General features: G+C 41.5%; 1 protein-coding gene across 3 annotated transcripts in view; it reads left to right on the forward strand.

Moving 5' to 3' along the window:
- Nucleotides 1-16533, forward strand: part of epha4l (eph receptor A4, like) — a 120615-nt gene that overhangs the window by 84539 nt on the left and 19543 nt on the right. The window contains exons 7-11 of one of the 3 annotated variants that reach the window (XM_034167831.1): nt 850-1009; nt 4597-4708; nt 6811-6869; nt 7359-7472; nt 11721-11924. In XM_034167831.1, the coding sequence (XP_034023722.1) occupies nt 850-1009; nt 4597-4708; nt 6811-6869; nt 7359-7472; nt 11721-11924 (649 nt within the window). The remainder of the gene's footprint in view (nt 1-849; nt 1010-4596; nt 4709-6810; nt 6870-7358; nt 7473-11720; nt 11925-16533) is intronic. The other 2 variants (XM_034167833.1, XM_034167832.1) reach the window with 2 other exon arrangements.

Consider the following 16533-nt stretch of genomic DNA (forward strand, 5'->3'; position numbering starts at 1 on the left):
ACTTTAATGAACAAATTATTGATTCCTGTCTATCAAGAATCTATCTGATTTGACTTTCAACAACTTTGAAGTTGACATCCTAAATGTGTGTAGGTATCTCAGAACAGTTCAACTATGAGCATGACTGGGTTTCACTAAGGATCCCCCACTTTACTGAACACAGTATTGTGCAAGATTGATCCCAAGAATGTTCAGAAATGAGGTTCTTACAAACTAGTTTCAATTAGTCCTGTTACTAGTGCTTATTTCTGTGTGGTTGAGACTAGATTAGATTAGATAGAACTTTATTGATCCCTTGGGAAGACTCCTTCAGGGAAATTGAGGTATAACAACATACAGGGTAAGAAGCACACAGAGTATCAAAAATGAAAGTTAAAAAAAACAGTTTGTAAATATAAATATAAATACAAATACACAATATAAAAACAAGACATAGTGATCAATACTGGTTTACTGCCTACTACTGTTCCTGGCTCTTTTTGATAGTCCTACCTGAACCAATCAGCCACAAAAACAAGAAAACATAAATAATTGATCTGCATAAGTAATCAATCTTTCATTTTTAAATTTCGAAAGCAAAACTGTCAATATTCTATTTACTGAAATCCCATTGTGGTAGCACTTAAATCGGCAACACAGGTGGTACTTGTTATTTCCAAATACACTACCAGGGAAAACAAAAGATACACTTCAGTGAATATCTTCTAATTCATCTCTCAAAATTATCGAGATAACCAAATGCCACTCGGTGTAGGAGTATGCCTTCTTGATGAGCCTTGTAACAAACCTTGTTTCATACATTTCCTGTGGAGAAGAAAAAAAAAATCACCCATTTTGTGTTTTACCCAGGACCAAAATGAAAGGAGCTACAGAATCATCAAAACCTCATCAAGGAACGCTGACATCAAAGGCCTCACCCCCATTACGTCCTACGTGTTCCACGTGCGTGCTCGCACGGCAGCCGGCTACGGGGACTTCAGTGGCCCGTTTGAGTTCCTGACCAACTCCAGTGAGTTAAGCGTTGGTGCCTGTGCTCAGCTTGTGCTGATGACATCATTTCACCGCACTGCTGGAGAGCGTCCTGATGCCAGCTGCATCCGTCGTGTCTGTTCCTGTAAAATCCTGCAATGATAGCATCTTTTAATCGTTTGTCTCCTTCGTTGTGGAGTCATTAATCAAAATAGTTGTCGTCGATAAAAGAAAAATGATATTGTGCTTCAGCGCCTCGGTTGCAGCTCGAGTTGTCTCCATTAGTCAATTTGTAAGGAGTCTCAGAGAATGTGCCGGTGAATGGTCAACCTGTTTGGGTTTTTGAAGGATGATGCCGTTGCTGACATTTTACTTGTCATACTGATAGCTACTTTTTCTTCTAGTCTGGAGTTATTATTTTAATGTCAAAAAACTAAAGATTGAGGGTGATCAGCATACTTAAGCAGCACTATGACATGTTGTTGACCTCCTGGTTCTGGAATCATTGGAACATCTTGTAAAGGATCCAGTGTTGATCTATAATTTATTGTTGATATACATACATATATATAGAGAATTTTTTAAGTTATTTTTTATCTGCAGCTGTTTATATTGTGGGAAAGTGATATGGTGCAGTACTGTGCAAAAATCTTTGGCATGATTTAAAGTTTTCTCACAACAAAGCTGATGCCAAAACAATAAAAAGCTTCCAAATAAGAACTCATTAACCCTCAAGCAACCAAGCTATTTTAGCGACTAATATGACCGAGTGTGGTCATTTACTATGACCCCATTGACTTTACATTGAAATACTTCTATATAAATGACTGTTTTAGGGTTCTTCATATTTATTTCACTCTCTAATATATTTGTCCGTCATCTAATGTAATAAGATATGGAATTTGATATTTTTTTCAAAAAAGTAGCCTAAAAACACACACCAATACAACAATATTACATTTATTTAGACAACTCTTCTCTGTTACATCTTGAAAATGCACGTTACCTTTTATTTCTTTAAATTTCTCTTTGCATTAAAAAATGAAAATAAGAAATCAGAAAAGTAAGGTTTCTTTGAGTAAAATATGTATTATAACATGGTAGGATAATTATACAATCAAAATATAGAAGAACCTGTGACTAGCAAATATGTTACTATGCCTATATCAGGGTGGTCTGACATCTCTGAGATACGATCTTCACTGTCTGATGCTGACTCAGCTCCATCAATAGAGCTATTTTCATCCTCACTCTGGGGAATGACCAGAATTAAAAAAATTCTGGTCATAATCCAGGTTTCTGGACTTTTGGCCAACTATCTTGTGTGCCTCTTTTTCACACAAAAACCCAAATTCATTTGAGTGAAACCTTGTATAGTTTTACAAAGGCATTCTGTTGATTAATTCATTATTCACTAATTATTGATTATTATACCTCCCACTTAAACCGTGGTGTGTGGTGATGGTGGTGGGCATATAGGGATTATCCAGTCTGCCTGTTGGTTCATAAATCAAACATCTCTGCTGGATTTCAGTGAAAGTTCATACAATGGTAACACACCATGTGAAGATGTGACTGAAGAAAAATACTTGCAGTACAACATATTCAAAAGATCTTTGGATTTTTATGCGTAATTGATGCATGGAAACTTTAAATTGGCCGTAGGTGTGCGTGTGAGTGTAAATGTGTTTGCTTGTCTAAATGTGGCCTTGCGATAGACTGGCATCCTGCCCAGGATGTACCCTGCCTCACGCCCTATGACTGCTGGGAGAGGCTTCAACCACCCACAAACCCCATGTAGCACTTGCCACCCAACCTGCCACTTACCGCCACAAACACCCTACTACTTGCCATGAACATGTCACACAATGCCACACAGTTGGCGGTATCGCCAACTGAACAGCACCCCCTAAATATCGTTCCGTCTTTTGCAGCTGCGCATGCATCATTAGCCGCGGTTCGCGGATTAAAACCTTGTTTCTGTTTCAAACTGCACTCTAGTCATCATCTATCTCAGCGACAGATATCTGAAGCTTTTGTACAACAATCATTTCCACATAAATTCAGCATTGTTTCATTATAAAAGGCAGCAGAAGCAATCAAAGCTAAACAAGCTGCTAGCTGATACGTTCACTGCGCGTCAGCCATTTCAAAGCGTCACAGAATTTCGCTGAGTTTCTGCTTAAAACAGCCTCGTTTCTGCTTCAAACTGACTTTAGAATGATTTAAGAGGTTTTACCTTTATCATCTGATGGTTAATGAACTTGAACTTAAACTTATTTATTTATTAATAATCCCATTAATCCATTTGATTGCTTTGGGTGAAGAGACTCCATCTCAGATGTGCTGCTGTGGTCCGAAATGACGCATGCGCAGATGCAAAAGGAGGACCGTTTGGTCTGTGACACCGGCACTCTCCAGGGTGCGACGAGTGTTTTTGTCATATTCAAAACACTTGCCACTCAAACGCCACTCATTGCGCAGTCACCCCTTTCACTCCACTCCACTCCACACACACGCCATCTGTGTGACAGGCCAGAAGCACCAGGTTGTTCAGTAATTCCAAGTCCATGACAAAATGAAAGAAGAAAAAAAAAACCAGTTGATGAAGCACATGCCCAGTTTTACCCACGATGTTAAACACCATTGAATGCTGCCTACACGCTGGCACTCGACAGTATTGGCAGCAAGTGCCTAGGAGTCTAACACGCCAAAGGGTGCCATGCATGGTTTTTTCTGAAATCACACATTTCCACTGAAATCCTGCAAAGTACTCAGATTTATATTTACATGAAAAATTCTGTTACTACCTTTTTATAAAACAGATTAGAAAAATATGTACAATTACAATTTTTGTTTTTTGAAAATTGACTTTTTCATTTGAGGAGAATAAAGAACAAACAACAAAAACAAAACACCTTTACTATACGCTGTGCTGCAGCCTTTTGCACAGCAGTGGATGACTGAAAAACTCCCGGCTCGCTCTAAAGCTGAGAGAAACCGTACTCACGGCTTGCAGGGGACCACAGTCTGCTGCTATTATGAAAACACCACGTTAAAAATGAGCCATGTGTACGTGTGCAGAACTGTTACGTGTCAGGTATACTCAGTACTCTGTCTCTTTAAGTTCTACTGCTGCCTCACACTGTATTCTCCCTGTCATTGGACAACATTGATCTCATGCAACAGCTCACATCATGTAAATATCTCGAATTGTGTTCACAAATATTGTGCCGTATGATGTGCAAATCGTTTGGAGGGGGATTGTTGACACGGCGGTTCAGATGTCCTGTGTGCACAGGTGTCGCCTCTGTCATGCAGATAGAGACGGCGGCGCATGGTAATGACACGGTCAAGCACATATTCTAATGAGCTGCTATTGTATCTCAATGAAGCAAGACTTTATAGGGGTGACTGACACGGAGGGAGCGAGGACAAACACCATTTGTGTGTGTGTGTGTGAGAGAGCAAAAAGGAGGAGGAAATGAGATGCATGCCACCGACTTTGACAAAACTAGATGTGCCTTAGCTGGATGAAGCACGGTGATATTGACTTTGTTCCTCCTTTTCCCTCCCCGTTCTGTCTTCACCTCTGTCCCGCTCCCGTCCCCTCTGTCTCTCCCACAGCGCCGGCTCCTATTATTGGCGACGGAGCCAACTCCACCGTGCTACTTGTGTCGGTGGTGGGCAGCGTGGTCCTCCTCATCATCCTCATCAGCGCTTTCATCATCAGCCGGCGGTGAGCTTTATCTCTGTCCATCCTCCCTCTCTCTCCTCCGAGAAAATGTCTCGCTCAGCGCCACACAGGGGCACGGCGAGCCAGGCAGCCGGCATCGGGTGAATGACGACTCGCAACACCGGAGATGTGATTGACAGCTGTGACAGCTGACGAGATGCAATCAGCGACCCCTCGCTCCCTGTCCTCTGCATCCATCCCCTCTTTGCACCTCCCCTTCCTCCCTCTATCTCTTAGCTAGTGGCAGTAATACCAGTAGCGAGCTATTTTCCTCCTGCCGTTCTGCCCTGCTACCATGAAAGGAATGAGAAAGAGGATTAAAAAAAGGGAAGAAAGCAGGAGAGCAACAGGAGGGTCAAGAATAAGATAAGCAGGTAGTTTAAAAAAGCAGGAGACAGAACTCAGAGACAGAGAGGGAGAGAGAGAGAGAGGCATCAGGTGGATTTGCAGCGACTCAATCAGAGGGTGTTAACCAGCGAGTGGGGCAAAGCGCCGTCACACGGATGAGATTACATGCAGATGGCAACTTCACCTTAGTGTGATAACTGCACTCCCCCTGCACACATCTTTATGTGTGCGTTTGCCACTTTATGCGCCAGATCAGTTATCCTTTCTGTTTAGTGTTGATTGCTGTGCGTGTACGTGTTTGAGGGCGTGCGCTGACCCCCCCCCCCCCCCCCCCCCCCCCCGTGTGGTTGTGATGGGCATATGTTCCTCCTTTATATTTGCCTGCCAAATCACTGCCTGCCTGGCATGGAGGATGATGGGCGATGAAGGCGGATGTTGATTGTGTGTTTGTGCGTGTCCTCTTTGCATGTAATTGCCAAGCAGGTGGTTGTCTGTGGCTTTTTTATATGCGAGTGACGTTCACTGGCATTGTGCTGCTGCGGCCATCCTGTGATTGTTGGGAGGGACTGTAATCACTCCGCCGTTTACAATCACCACACGAATCGCACAGGAGGACAATGTGCAGCACATCTGGTCATTTCCACCTCTGACCCAGCTCATCAATACACGCACAGGTGTCAGCCCGCCCGCGGGATTTAGGAGCGTCTCTGCAAAAATGGATCGAAATGAAACTGCCTCCTCTCATGTTCCTTCTGTGTATATGTTCATATTAAGACACTCTTATTATCTTATCTCACACACGTTATTTTTGATATCTTGTAGGAGTCTGTTTTTTTTTTTTTTTCCAAAATGTCTGGGTATTTACAAAATTTTAGAATACAGTTATCCGTACTTGAAAGAAACTGGTAAATAAAGCATAGCATCTTCAGTGACACATTTAAATAAATAAGTAATGAAATAATAATAGTTATTATTATTATTATTGTTGTTTCTGCAGTAAAATGTCAGAAATTAAAGAAAAATACTGATCAATTTTTTTTGTTTCATACAGTTTCAGTTTCATTCCAGAGATTGAAACTTATTTATTTATTTATTTATTTATTTATTTATTATTTCTGCAGTAAAATGTCAGAAATTAATGAAAAACACTGATCAGATTGTTTCACTTCACACAATTTCAGTTTAATTGCACACATGCAAAAATTTTGAATTATTATTAATTAATTATTAATTGTTGTTGTTATTATTATTATTATTATTATTATTATTATTATGTTGCTGTTGTTACTGTTGTTATTATTATTATTATGTTGTTGTATGTTGTATATTGTTGTTGCTGTTTACTGAAAGAGAATCCTATTCAGAGTGATTCACTTATTAAGATTAAATTTGTTGTATGTATTGAAAAAAAAACAAACACAAAAACAAAACAAAAGCCATTGTTTCTGTACTCTGGCAACATAATTTCTTTCGGGATGAATAAAGTTGATCTTATCTTATCTTAAAAAAGGTTGAACCAGAGCATTTTTGGTGTTTGCAAGATAAAAGAGTTCAAATCTTAATCATTTATTCAAGTAGTTGTTGACTGGCTTTCTGCTTTTCAGATACTTGATTTTAAAAAGTAATAGTTTCAGCTCTAAATCAAATTAAATTCCTCACTTATAAATAGCAGATGCTAATATTTTTTAATTTGACACATAATTCTGCGTCTGCTTTTGTTCCTGTTTTTCTCATTGTTATGTTGTTTGTGCTCCTAGAAGGAGTAAGTACAGCAAGGCCAAGCAGGATTCAGACGAGGAGAAACACTTACACCAAGGTAACGTGCACCAACACCACACCCAGACACCGTGCAATTTAAAACAACAAAACACATTAGCATTGTTGATTGTGATCGCATGAATGCACTCTTACCCACAAATGAAGCTCATAAAACAGCAAGCAAACTGTTTTGAAGTTAATGTACATACGTGCATCCAAATGTGGTCCCAAACACCTCATTATCAAGTCATCAGTGCTGTTATTTCCTTCCCGCAAAAAAAAAGTGAAGATAATGAGCTCCATCTTCACAGGAATCAGCCACAGTGACAAGCAATCAAGCGAGCGCGCGAGTCGAAGTATAGACAGAGGAAAGAGAAGAAAAGAGGAGAGGTTCCTCAGAGGAAGGCAGCGTAGCCTGCAGCAGGACAGAAATACAAAACAGATGGAGTATACTTGCCAGAATGTATTAACCTTCATTTTTCACTCCCTTCTTTCTTTCTCTTTTTGCTTTCCTCTTCCTTTGTTTCCTGCAAACCTCTTTCCATAGGAGTGAGGATATACGTTGACCCCTTCACATATGAGGACCCCAACCAAGCTGTCCGTGAGTTTGCCAAAGAGATCGACGCATCCTGTATCAAAATCGAGAAAGTCATCGGCATAGGTGAGGAGCCCTTTTATGTTTTGACTCCAGTGGAGCCCTAATTTAGGTAGCACGTTTGTGGAGATCTTGCAGCTTTAAAGGTCAGCACACTGCTAATTTTATGAGGTTCTATAAATATGCAGCAGAGTCCCATGATATTAGAACACGCTTTGGATAAAAGCATCCACCTAATGGGATAATAGAATATATTTGATGCCACTTTAATACTAATATTGTGCTGCCAGCATTCCTTTGTGGGTGATTCTTGTCTGTGTCTGGCTGTATGTGCACTTCCTGTGAATACAAAAAAACATTTTCCTGACCAACATTTGGTCTGCCTCAGGAGAGATCAACGAATGAGGGAAAAAAGGAGGCTAAATATGTTATCTGTGATATTCCTGTGGCCAGGGAAAAGTCCTTCAATGACAAAATAATAAAGAGAAAGAATCAATATCCATTTCCCCTCGCTCCGCTTCACTGGCTGACGGTGGGGGACTAAGGGGATTACAGACCCTGATCAATGTTTAACGTGGACCCCTCTACGAACCTGCAGTGTGCATGTGCACACGGAAACTCTCACCCACAATCTTCTGGATTTGATTTGTTATCAGTTCAGGGTGTGTATCTCTCTGTTATAAAGTGATCCCATACATATTAAATACATGAGCTATGATGTTTCATGGGTTATATATTTTTTTTATTATGGAACCATTTTATTTGGTGCAATACAATTCTTTGTTTAACCCTCTGGGGCCGACGCCGTCGTATACGATGGCTGGGACCAAGCTTTACTAAATTATAAATAACTTTTTAATGATATGAGATAGAAACTTACTTTTTTTGCTGAAAAGTTAACTCCGCGGACTTTCGATCCACCATCAGCCATCTTTGTCCTCCTCATAGAAGCTGTGTGATGACGTGTGGAATGTGAGTGTCCAATCGGAATTGGTTCACCATCACATGGTTTTCCAAAATCCAATCGTAGGGCAGATTTACCTCACGTGATAAATCAAAGATTGTTTTCAGGAGTGATATCTTACTAGTTAGCCCGTTTGAATAGCCCCCTAACTCCTCCAATGCACCCTGCGCCATTACGCACAGCGAAAGTGAAAGCAGACAGAGAGCCTCGCATGACAATCTCATGTGCTCAAACAAAGAGTGTGTAACTATCAGGATTGCTCCACTAGTTTGCATTTGAATGTTACTGGATTACTCTGTGGCTTTCCCTCTCTGGCATCAAGCACTGTTTACCATATCAATGAGGTGAGGGAGAGGGGCCACTCGTCAGACTGGAGCATAAACGCATAGACCATTTTGTATATATTGTTCAAAATGTGCATTTGTGTTTATTGTTTGAACTTTTTTGTTGTACAGTCTTTCACACAAAACCTCAAATTACCTTTATAAAGTGTCAAAACAGTTGCTGATTATAGTTTGTTGTGTGTTTTGAATAAATGTGTGTGGAAAATTATTTTCCGCTTTACTTTTTTCTTTGTTATTTGTGATTGTAAACCTTTATTACACTTATAAAAACACAACTATAGCATATATATTTTGAAAGTACAGGTTGTCCTGAAAAAAGAGACATAAAACTTGATTGTGGGATACAGGGAGAGCTGTTAACAGCAATAATAAAACATTTATGCCAGGCGAGTGAACTGTCCAAAAAATGCCCTTGGACCCCAGGGGGTTAAAGTAGACATTCATTTTCTATAATAAATTCCAATAAGTCAGGAGTACATACTTATTTCATAAAAGATGAGAGATCTTCTTCAGGTTTTTACTACTGTGCTGCAGCATTTTGGCACTGCTTCTGCTCTCCTTTTGTTCACCACTAGAGGCTTCAGCACATACAGCAGCATCAAGTGCAGTACAGAATATGAAGCCAGATGTTAGCCTGTAAGCACAGACATAGACATGCAGCATTGTGGGAATATAAACATTTAATCACTGCTTAAACTCAAATTGTTGTTGTGAACCTGTCAGAACTTTGCTCTGACCTTTGAACATTTACGAGAGTTTGAAGATGCAGAAGTAGCAGCTTAACACTTTCAGTCAACTACAGTGGAACCTTGAGATACAAATTTAATTTGTTCCATTACCAAGCCAGTCTGCTCGTATTTCAAACAAATTTTTGCCATTGAAAATAATTAAAATAATTTGAATCTGTTCCAGCCTTGTAAAACATCCCCAGACCACTCTAAATTATGAATAGACATGTATACTTTACCTGTGCATAGTAAAATATATATAAAAAAAAGGAAAAAAATTTATTACGTTTTACGGAGAAGGGAGGGAGGTTTGTGCACAAACTAAATTTAAACTGTAGATCCTTAAAAGGATCATACAGATGTAACTTTAATTGAAACTTGCAGGTCTTTTGGATAAAAACTTATCCAAGGAGGTTTGCTTCTTCCTGCCTTTCAAAATGTGATGGACAAGTGTCATTAAAAAGTGCTGAAGCACGACCAGTGGACACTTTTTCTGGGTGTTTCTTTTCAGTGAAGCAGCTTCTTCTCCTCTGATGTTATATGGTAAATGGTAAATGGACTGCATTTATATAGCGCTTTTCCATCTGCATCAGACGCTCAAAGCACTTTACAATTATGCCTCACATTCACCCCGATGTCAGGGTGCTGCCATACAAGATGCTCACTACACACCGGGAGCAATAGGGGATTAAAGGCCTTGCCCAAGGGCCCTTAGTGATTTTCCAGTCAGGTGGGGATTTGAACCCATGATCTTCTGGACTCAAGCCCAACACCTTAACCACTGGACCATCACCTCCCCTAGGAGGTGGCATCCGTATCATCCATGGCATGCCACGGATGATATATACATCATCCGTGGCATTTTTTCCAGAATAATCCAATTTCGTCACATTTAAACACTTGTTGCAGGACATAGCCTTCCTTCGCAACAAGTGCCGCAAAACGTGTGATGTATTCTTCCGCTGCCTTAACATCCACACTAGAAGCTTTTCCTCCTCTTTCTCTCCACTTTTCTTTTTGCTCCGTTGGCATCCCGAAGCGCGACTCATAACTTAGATTTCCGCTCGTATTCCAAACAAAAATATGGACCGAGCGACAGCTCGTATTTCAAAAAACACGTATGTTGAGTCGCTCGTATGTCGAGGTTCCGCTGTAATTCATATAGTCAAAATTGGACCAGTTCATAGTGCATTTACAGTGGCTTGCAAAAGTAGTCAGCCCCTTGGTATTTCACACATTTTAATTTGTTTATGACATTTCACATACAAAAGTAAATCAGGCTTCTCAATATAAAAATTTCTAAAATGATCTTCCTTAGACTCAAACTGAAAGTAAATCTCTACAACTTGATATGAATTAATTAAAAATATAAAAGCCAAGATGATGGGTTGCATAAGTAATCAACCCCTTTGGTATAATACCTGTAAATAATCAGTTTAATTACCAGTTTTCTTCAGACAAGTCAGGGGATGGATACATGAACATTTCCAAGTCATTGAATATTTGTTGAACTTTAATTACATCAATTATAAAGAAATACAAACAGTATGGAACTCTATGGCAAATCTGCTTGGAGTCGACAGTTCTCAAAAACTGAGTGACTGTGCAAGAAGGAGAAGAGTGAGGAAAGCCACCAAGACACCCAGACAACCCAGAAGAAGTTATAGGCTTCTGTGGCTGTGATTGGAGAAATTGTGCACAGTACATATTTTGCAGTTTATATCCCCAATTATACAGCTTCATGTGGAGCAGAGGAGGATTTTATTAAAAAGAAGACCTGAAAGTTCAGCTACAGTTTGCTAGAAGGTCAATCTGAGATGCAAGCCTAGATTTAATGTTTTGGTGAAAGAAAGCCCTCCTCTGCTCCACTTCATCATGAAGCTGTATAACAGTGGATAGAAAATGCACCATGTACTGTGTACAATTTTTCCAATCACAGCCACAGAAGCCTATAACTTCCTTTGGGTTGTCTGGGTGTCTTGGTTGGTTGTAGAGATTTGCTTTGAGTTTGAGTCTAAGAAAGAAAATTTTTGAAATTTTTATATTGAGAAGCCTGATTTACTTTTTGTATTTGAAATGGCATAAACAAATTAAAATGCGTGAAATACCAAGGGGCTGACTACTTTTACAAGCCATTGTAGATCGATCCAGCGGTGTGAGGATCGATGTATTTGAATTGTTTACTGAATCTGATTTCTGATTCATATCAGTGAATTGTTGCTCCCCTATAATCCATGCCTTGCACTTTCAAAGTGATTGTATCCTTCCACGTTGTCAGTCCTGCCATGTGTTCCAGGCGAGTTTGGCGAGGTCTGCAGCGGCCGCTTGAAGATGCCGGGGAAGAGAGAGATCTGTGTGGCCATCAAGACACTGAAGGCCGGATACACAGACAAGCAGAGGAGGGATTTCTTGTCTGAGGCCAGCATTATGGGCCAGTTTGACCACCCGAACATCATTCACCTCGAGGGTGTGGTCACCAAATGTATGTGAATCCTCGTATTTGGTTGAATTTTAAGTTCACTCAACTGGTTTATGTGGACAATTAATTTTTTAAATACAGCAGATAACCTTTGTCGTCAAGGCTCTGATCTCCTCACTCCAAATAGAATTCACTTAAAGGGGTCACATGGTACACATGTTCAGCAAGTTGGTACTGGTTTACAGGCGACTTAACATTGGCTGGTTTCTGTGCCTGTTCCTTTAAATGGAAAAGAACTGCCGTTTGCCACACCCCTTCTGTCAGCAAGACTGGAAAAAGATTCAGTGACAAAGTGACATATAATTAGATCCATATGTAGTTGGACCTGTAAACCTGGATGCTGTAAATGCAAGGGCTGCGCAGGTACGTAGGGCTTAACCAAGTTTGCCAGGTAGGAAGGTGCCAGTCCGTGAACAATTTTATAAACCAACAGTAAGACTTTAAAATCCGATCTGGCAGAAACTGGTAGCCAATGAAGGAATGCCAGAATGGGTGTAATGTGGTCAAACCTTCTACTTAGTGTCAAAAGTCTGGCAGCAGCATTCTGTACCAATTGAAGTCCCCGAATGCTAGACTGCGGCAGGCCAGAAAAATTCAAGACCCCGCCTTCACTCTGCTCTACATGATGTAAAATTTGTGCCTTGCAGCTTCTTATCGGATCTGCTGTCGTGAAATTGAGCAAACATGGGAGACGCCAAAAGAATGCAGAAGGGGATGGATACATGAACATTTCCAAGTCACTGAATATGTCCTGACCTCTAGTCATTAATATAAACATTATAGTACTTACTGTCCGGTAAATCTCCCTGAAGTATGCACGTCTGAAAAACTGAGGGACTGCATGTGAAGGAGGCTAATAAAAGTATGTACCAAGACAACCAGGGCAGCTCTGAAAATGTTATAGACATGTGAAGCTGTGAATGTAAAGACTGAGCATAGTGCAACTTCTGTCTGTTGCATCACCAGTTATACAGCTTCATGGTGGAGTAGAACAGAGAGGATTGTATTAAAAGGATGCAAAATTTCACCTACAGTTTCCCAGAATGCACATGGGAGACTTGATTGAATTTGTTTTCTTGTGTAATGGAAGGTGTCAGAGGGTTCACTACTTCTTATGTCTTCCTTGTGACATCATCATGACACCACTTATCATCTCTGCGGCCCTATCGGTTGTGGAGATATAGCAGCAAATATGATTTTGCACCATGTTTGTTGACCTTGATGTAATATTCCCACCAGGTTTGGTAAAAAATCCATTCAGCCATTTTTTTTTATTTTGTTCACATACAGACACACACAGAGCCAATTACAAACACCTGCAGACTAAAAATCCTTCTCTGTTCCAGGACACCGTCAAGTTGTGGCTGTTGATGCGACAGAACTTGTGTCACTGTGCACAGCTTCTCCAATCACTGACACTGAAGCCTATAATGTCTTCAGTGAAACAGCCGTTTTGGTGTCAGTTACATGGTGTCAGTTACACGGACACAAGAATCACATTTATTAGTTTTTTGATGTGTGTGGTGTGTTGAGTTGGGTATAATCATGTGAATGTAGGTGCCGCCTGCCTTGAGAGGGGTCGAATGAACACTTGCAGGGCACTCGCTGTCTTTTGCCCGCTGATGCGCACGAACGGTTGTGGCGGCAGGTGTACGAGGCGTTTGAGGCGGCTCCGATTTTTCACGAATGGCATGCAATTCCTCCTTCGTGCACTAGTCAGCTTCAATCGGGTTATGTGTGAAGGGGCCCTTAGGGATGGTGTGAGATGATTTTTTTTTTTATGAGTAATTGTCAAAAAATTCTTTTGTGTAATATCTTTGAGTTATTTTACTTACTTAAAATGTGACTGAAAACTACACTCAACAAAAATATAAACGCAACACTTTTGGTTTTGCTCCCATTTTGTATGAGATGAACTCAAAGATCTAAAACTTTTTCCACATACACAATATCACCATTTCCCTCAAATATTGTTCACAAACCAGTCTAAATCTGTGATAGTGAGCACTTCTCCTTTGCTGAGATAATCCATCCCACCTCACAGGTGTGCCATATCAAGATGCTGATTAGACACCATGATTAGTGCACAGGTGTGCCTTAGACTGCCCACAATAAAAGGCCACTCTGAAAGGTGCAATTTTGTTTTATTGGGGGGGGATACCAGTCAGTATCTGGTGTGACCACCATTTGCCTCATGCAGTGCAACACATCTCCTTCGCATAGAGTTGATCAGGTTGTCAATTGTGGCCTGTGGAATGTTGGTCCACTCCTCTTCAATGGCTGTGTGAAGTTGCTGGATATTGGCAGGAACTGGTACACGCTGTCGTATACGCCGGTCCAGAGCATCCCAAACATGCTCAATGGGTGACATGTCCAGTGAGTATGCTGGCCATGCAAGAACTGGGACATTTTCAGCTTCCAAGAATTGTGTACAGATCCTTGCAACATGGGGCCGTGCATTATCCTGCTGCAACATGAGGTGATGTTCTTGGATGTATGGCACAACAATGGACCTCAGGATCTCGTCACGGTATCTCTGTGCATTCAAAATGCCATCAATAAAATGCACCTGTGTTCTTCGTCCATAACAGACGCCTGCCCATACCATAACCCCACCGCCACCATGGGCCACTCGATCCACAACGTTGACATCAGAAAACCGCTCACCCACACGACGCCACACACGCTGTCTGCCATCTGCCCTGGACAGTGTGAACCGGGATTCATCCATGAAGAGAACACCTCTCCAACGTGCCAAACGCCAGCGAATGTGAGCATTTGCCCACTCAAGTCGGTTACGACGACGAACTGGAGTCAGGTCGAGACCCCGATGAGGACGACGAGCATGCAGATGAGCTTCCCTGAGACGGTTTCTGACAGTTTGTGCAGAAATTCTTTGGTTATGCAAACCGATTGTTTCAGCAGCTGTCCGAGTGGCTGGTCTCAGACGATCTTGGAGGTGAACATGCTGGATGTGGAGGTCATGGGCTGGTGTGGTTACACGTGGTCTGCGGTTGTGAGGCTGGTTGGATGTACTGCCAAATTCTCTGAAACGCCTTTGGAGACGTCTTATGGTAGAGAAATGAACATTCAATACACGAGCAACAGCTCTGGTTGACATTCCTGCTGTCAGCATGCCAATTGCACGCTCCCTCAAATCTTGCGACATCTGTGGCATTGTGCTGTGTGATAAAACTGCACCTTTCAGAGTGGCCTTTTATTGTGGGCAGTCTAAGGCACACCTGTGCACTAATCATGGTGTCTAATCAGCATCTTGATATGGCACACCTGTGAGGTGGGATGGATTATCTCAGCAAAGGAGAAGTGCTCACTATCACAGATTTAGACTGGTTTGTGAACAATATTTGAAGGAAATGGTGATATTGTGTATGTGGAAAAAGTTTTAGATCTTTGAGTTCATCTCATACAAAATGGGAGCAAAACCAAAAGTGTTGAGTGTATTTCAGTAACAAGGATCATATTGTAATGTAGGTTATATTAACACAGAGAGGTCAGTCACTTCTGATGTCCATTTTTCATGTTAAAAAAAGAGTAATAGCAAATTTTAAACATAAATCATTACTAACCACAAATGTGGCTTTGGATGAATTATAAAAGAATTTTGCAACTGCTAAAGGTGTCTTCGTGTGGTTGTGTGCACACGACCACATAAAGCATGTAAATGTGTACTTTTTCAGAGTTTTTGGCTTTTGCACCTACAGCTTCGAAATATATATGACCACCAATGTTGCACGTGGTCCAAAATATCTATAATTCACATATATGAGTGCTTATAACTGGTGGTATCCCCAGGTGGGTTTTGTCCAGATGGAAGGGGTCCAACATTGGTAGGGGGGGTGTGTAGAGGTAACTGGGCAGTTGGGAGGGGTCTAATGGGTTCAGAAACAGACCCTGTAGTCCGGCACCAGACTCATTAATCATGGTGTCAGTTGTAAATGTGTTTAGGGTTAGGGAGTGATACCCTATCCCTCCTCTATCTGCTGCTGCACAGCCACAAAACACCAGCCAAATCTCTCTCCCTCTGCCCTTGCCCTTTTCTCTCTCTCTCTCTTTCTCTGTCTCCCTTTTCCACCTTCCTTCGATGCTATTTGTCAGGTTTGAGGTGAACACGTGTGTCTAAATTCTTGTCAGCACATGCTGGAGTGTGCACGCCTTTGATTGCATGCATGTGTGCGTGAGCGTAACCACAGGTGATGGCCAGCCTCGGCTCCGGTTAGATGGATGAGCGGCCTTAATATTTGGTGACACAACAGCCCCGTCCTATCTGCGCCAGATAAAACTCTCTTACATCCAGACAGCCGTGCACACAGACAGATGCACGTGGCCATGTGCACTTATCTTATCCGGCTGGAGCTGAAAGTGAACAGCAGCCCAATTGCTTATCACCTATCGCACCTCTCACTGCGGGGAATGACCTCTCACGGACAAGAGGACGGGGCAGAAATCAGAGACGCGCAGTCGCCGGAGAAGGCGCACATAGAGACTCGGAGAGCAAGAGGCGGGAAAGTGCTTAGGAGCTGATGGATTACAGGAAAGATAAAGAACAACGGCAAGGACGACAAAGGGAAAATGCAGTGGGTGGTAAAACTAC

This window comes from Thalassophryne amazonica, chromosome 4 (assembly GCF_902500255.1).
Source record: "Thalassophryne amazonica chromosome 4, fThaAma1.1, whole genome shotgun sequence".
In the NCBI taxonomy this organism is placed as follows: domain Eukaryota; kingdom Metazoa; phylum Chordata; class Actinopteri; order Batrachoidiformes; family Batrachoididae; genus Thalassophryne; species Thalassophryne amazonica.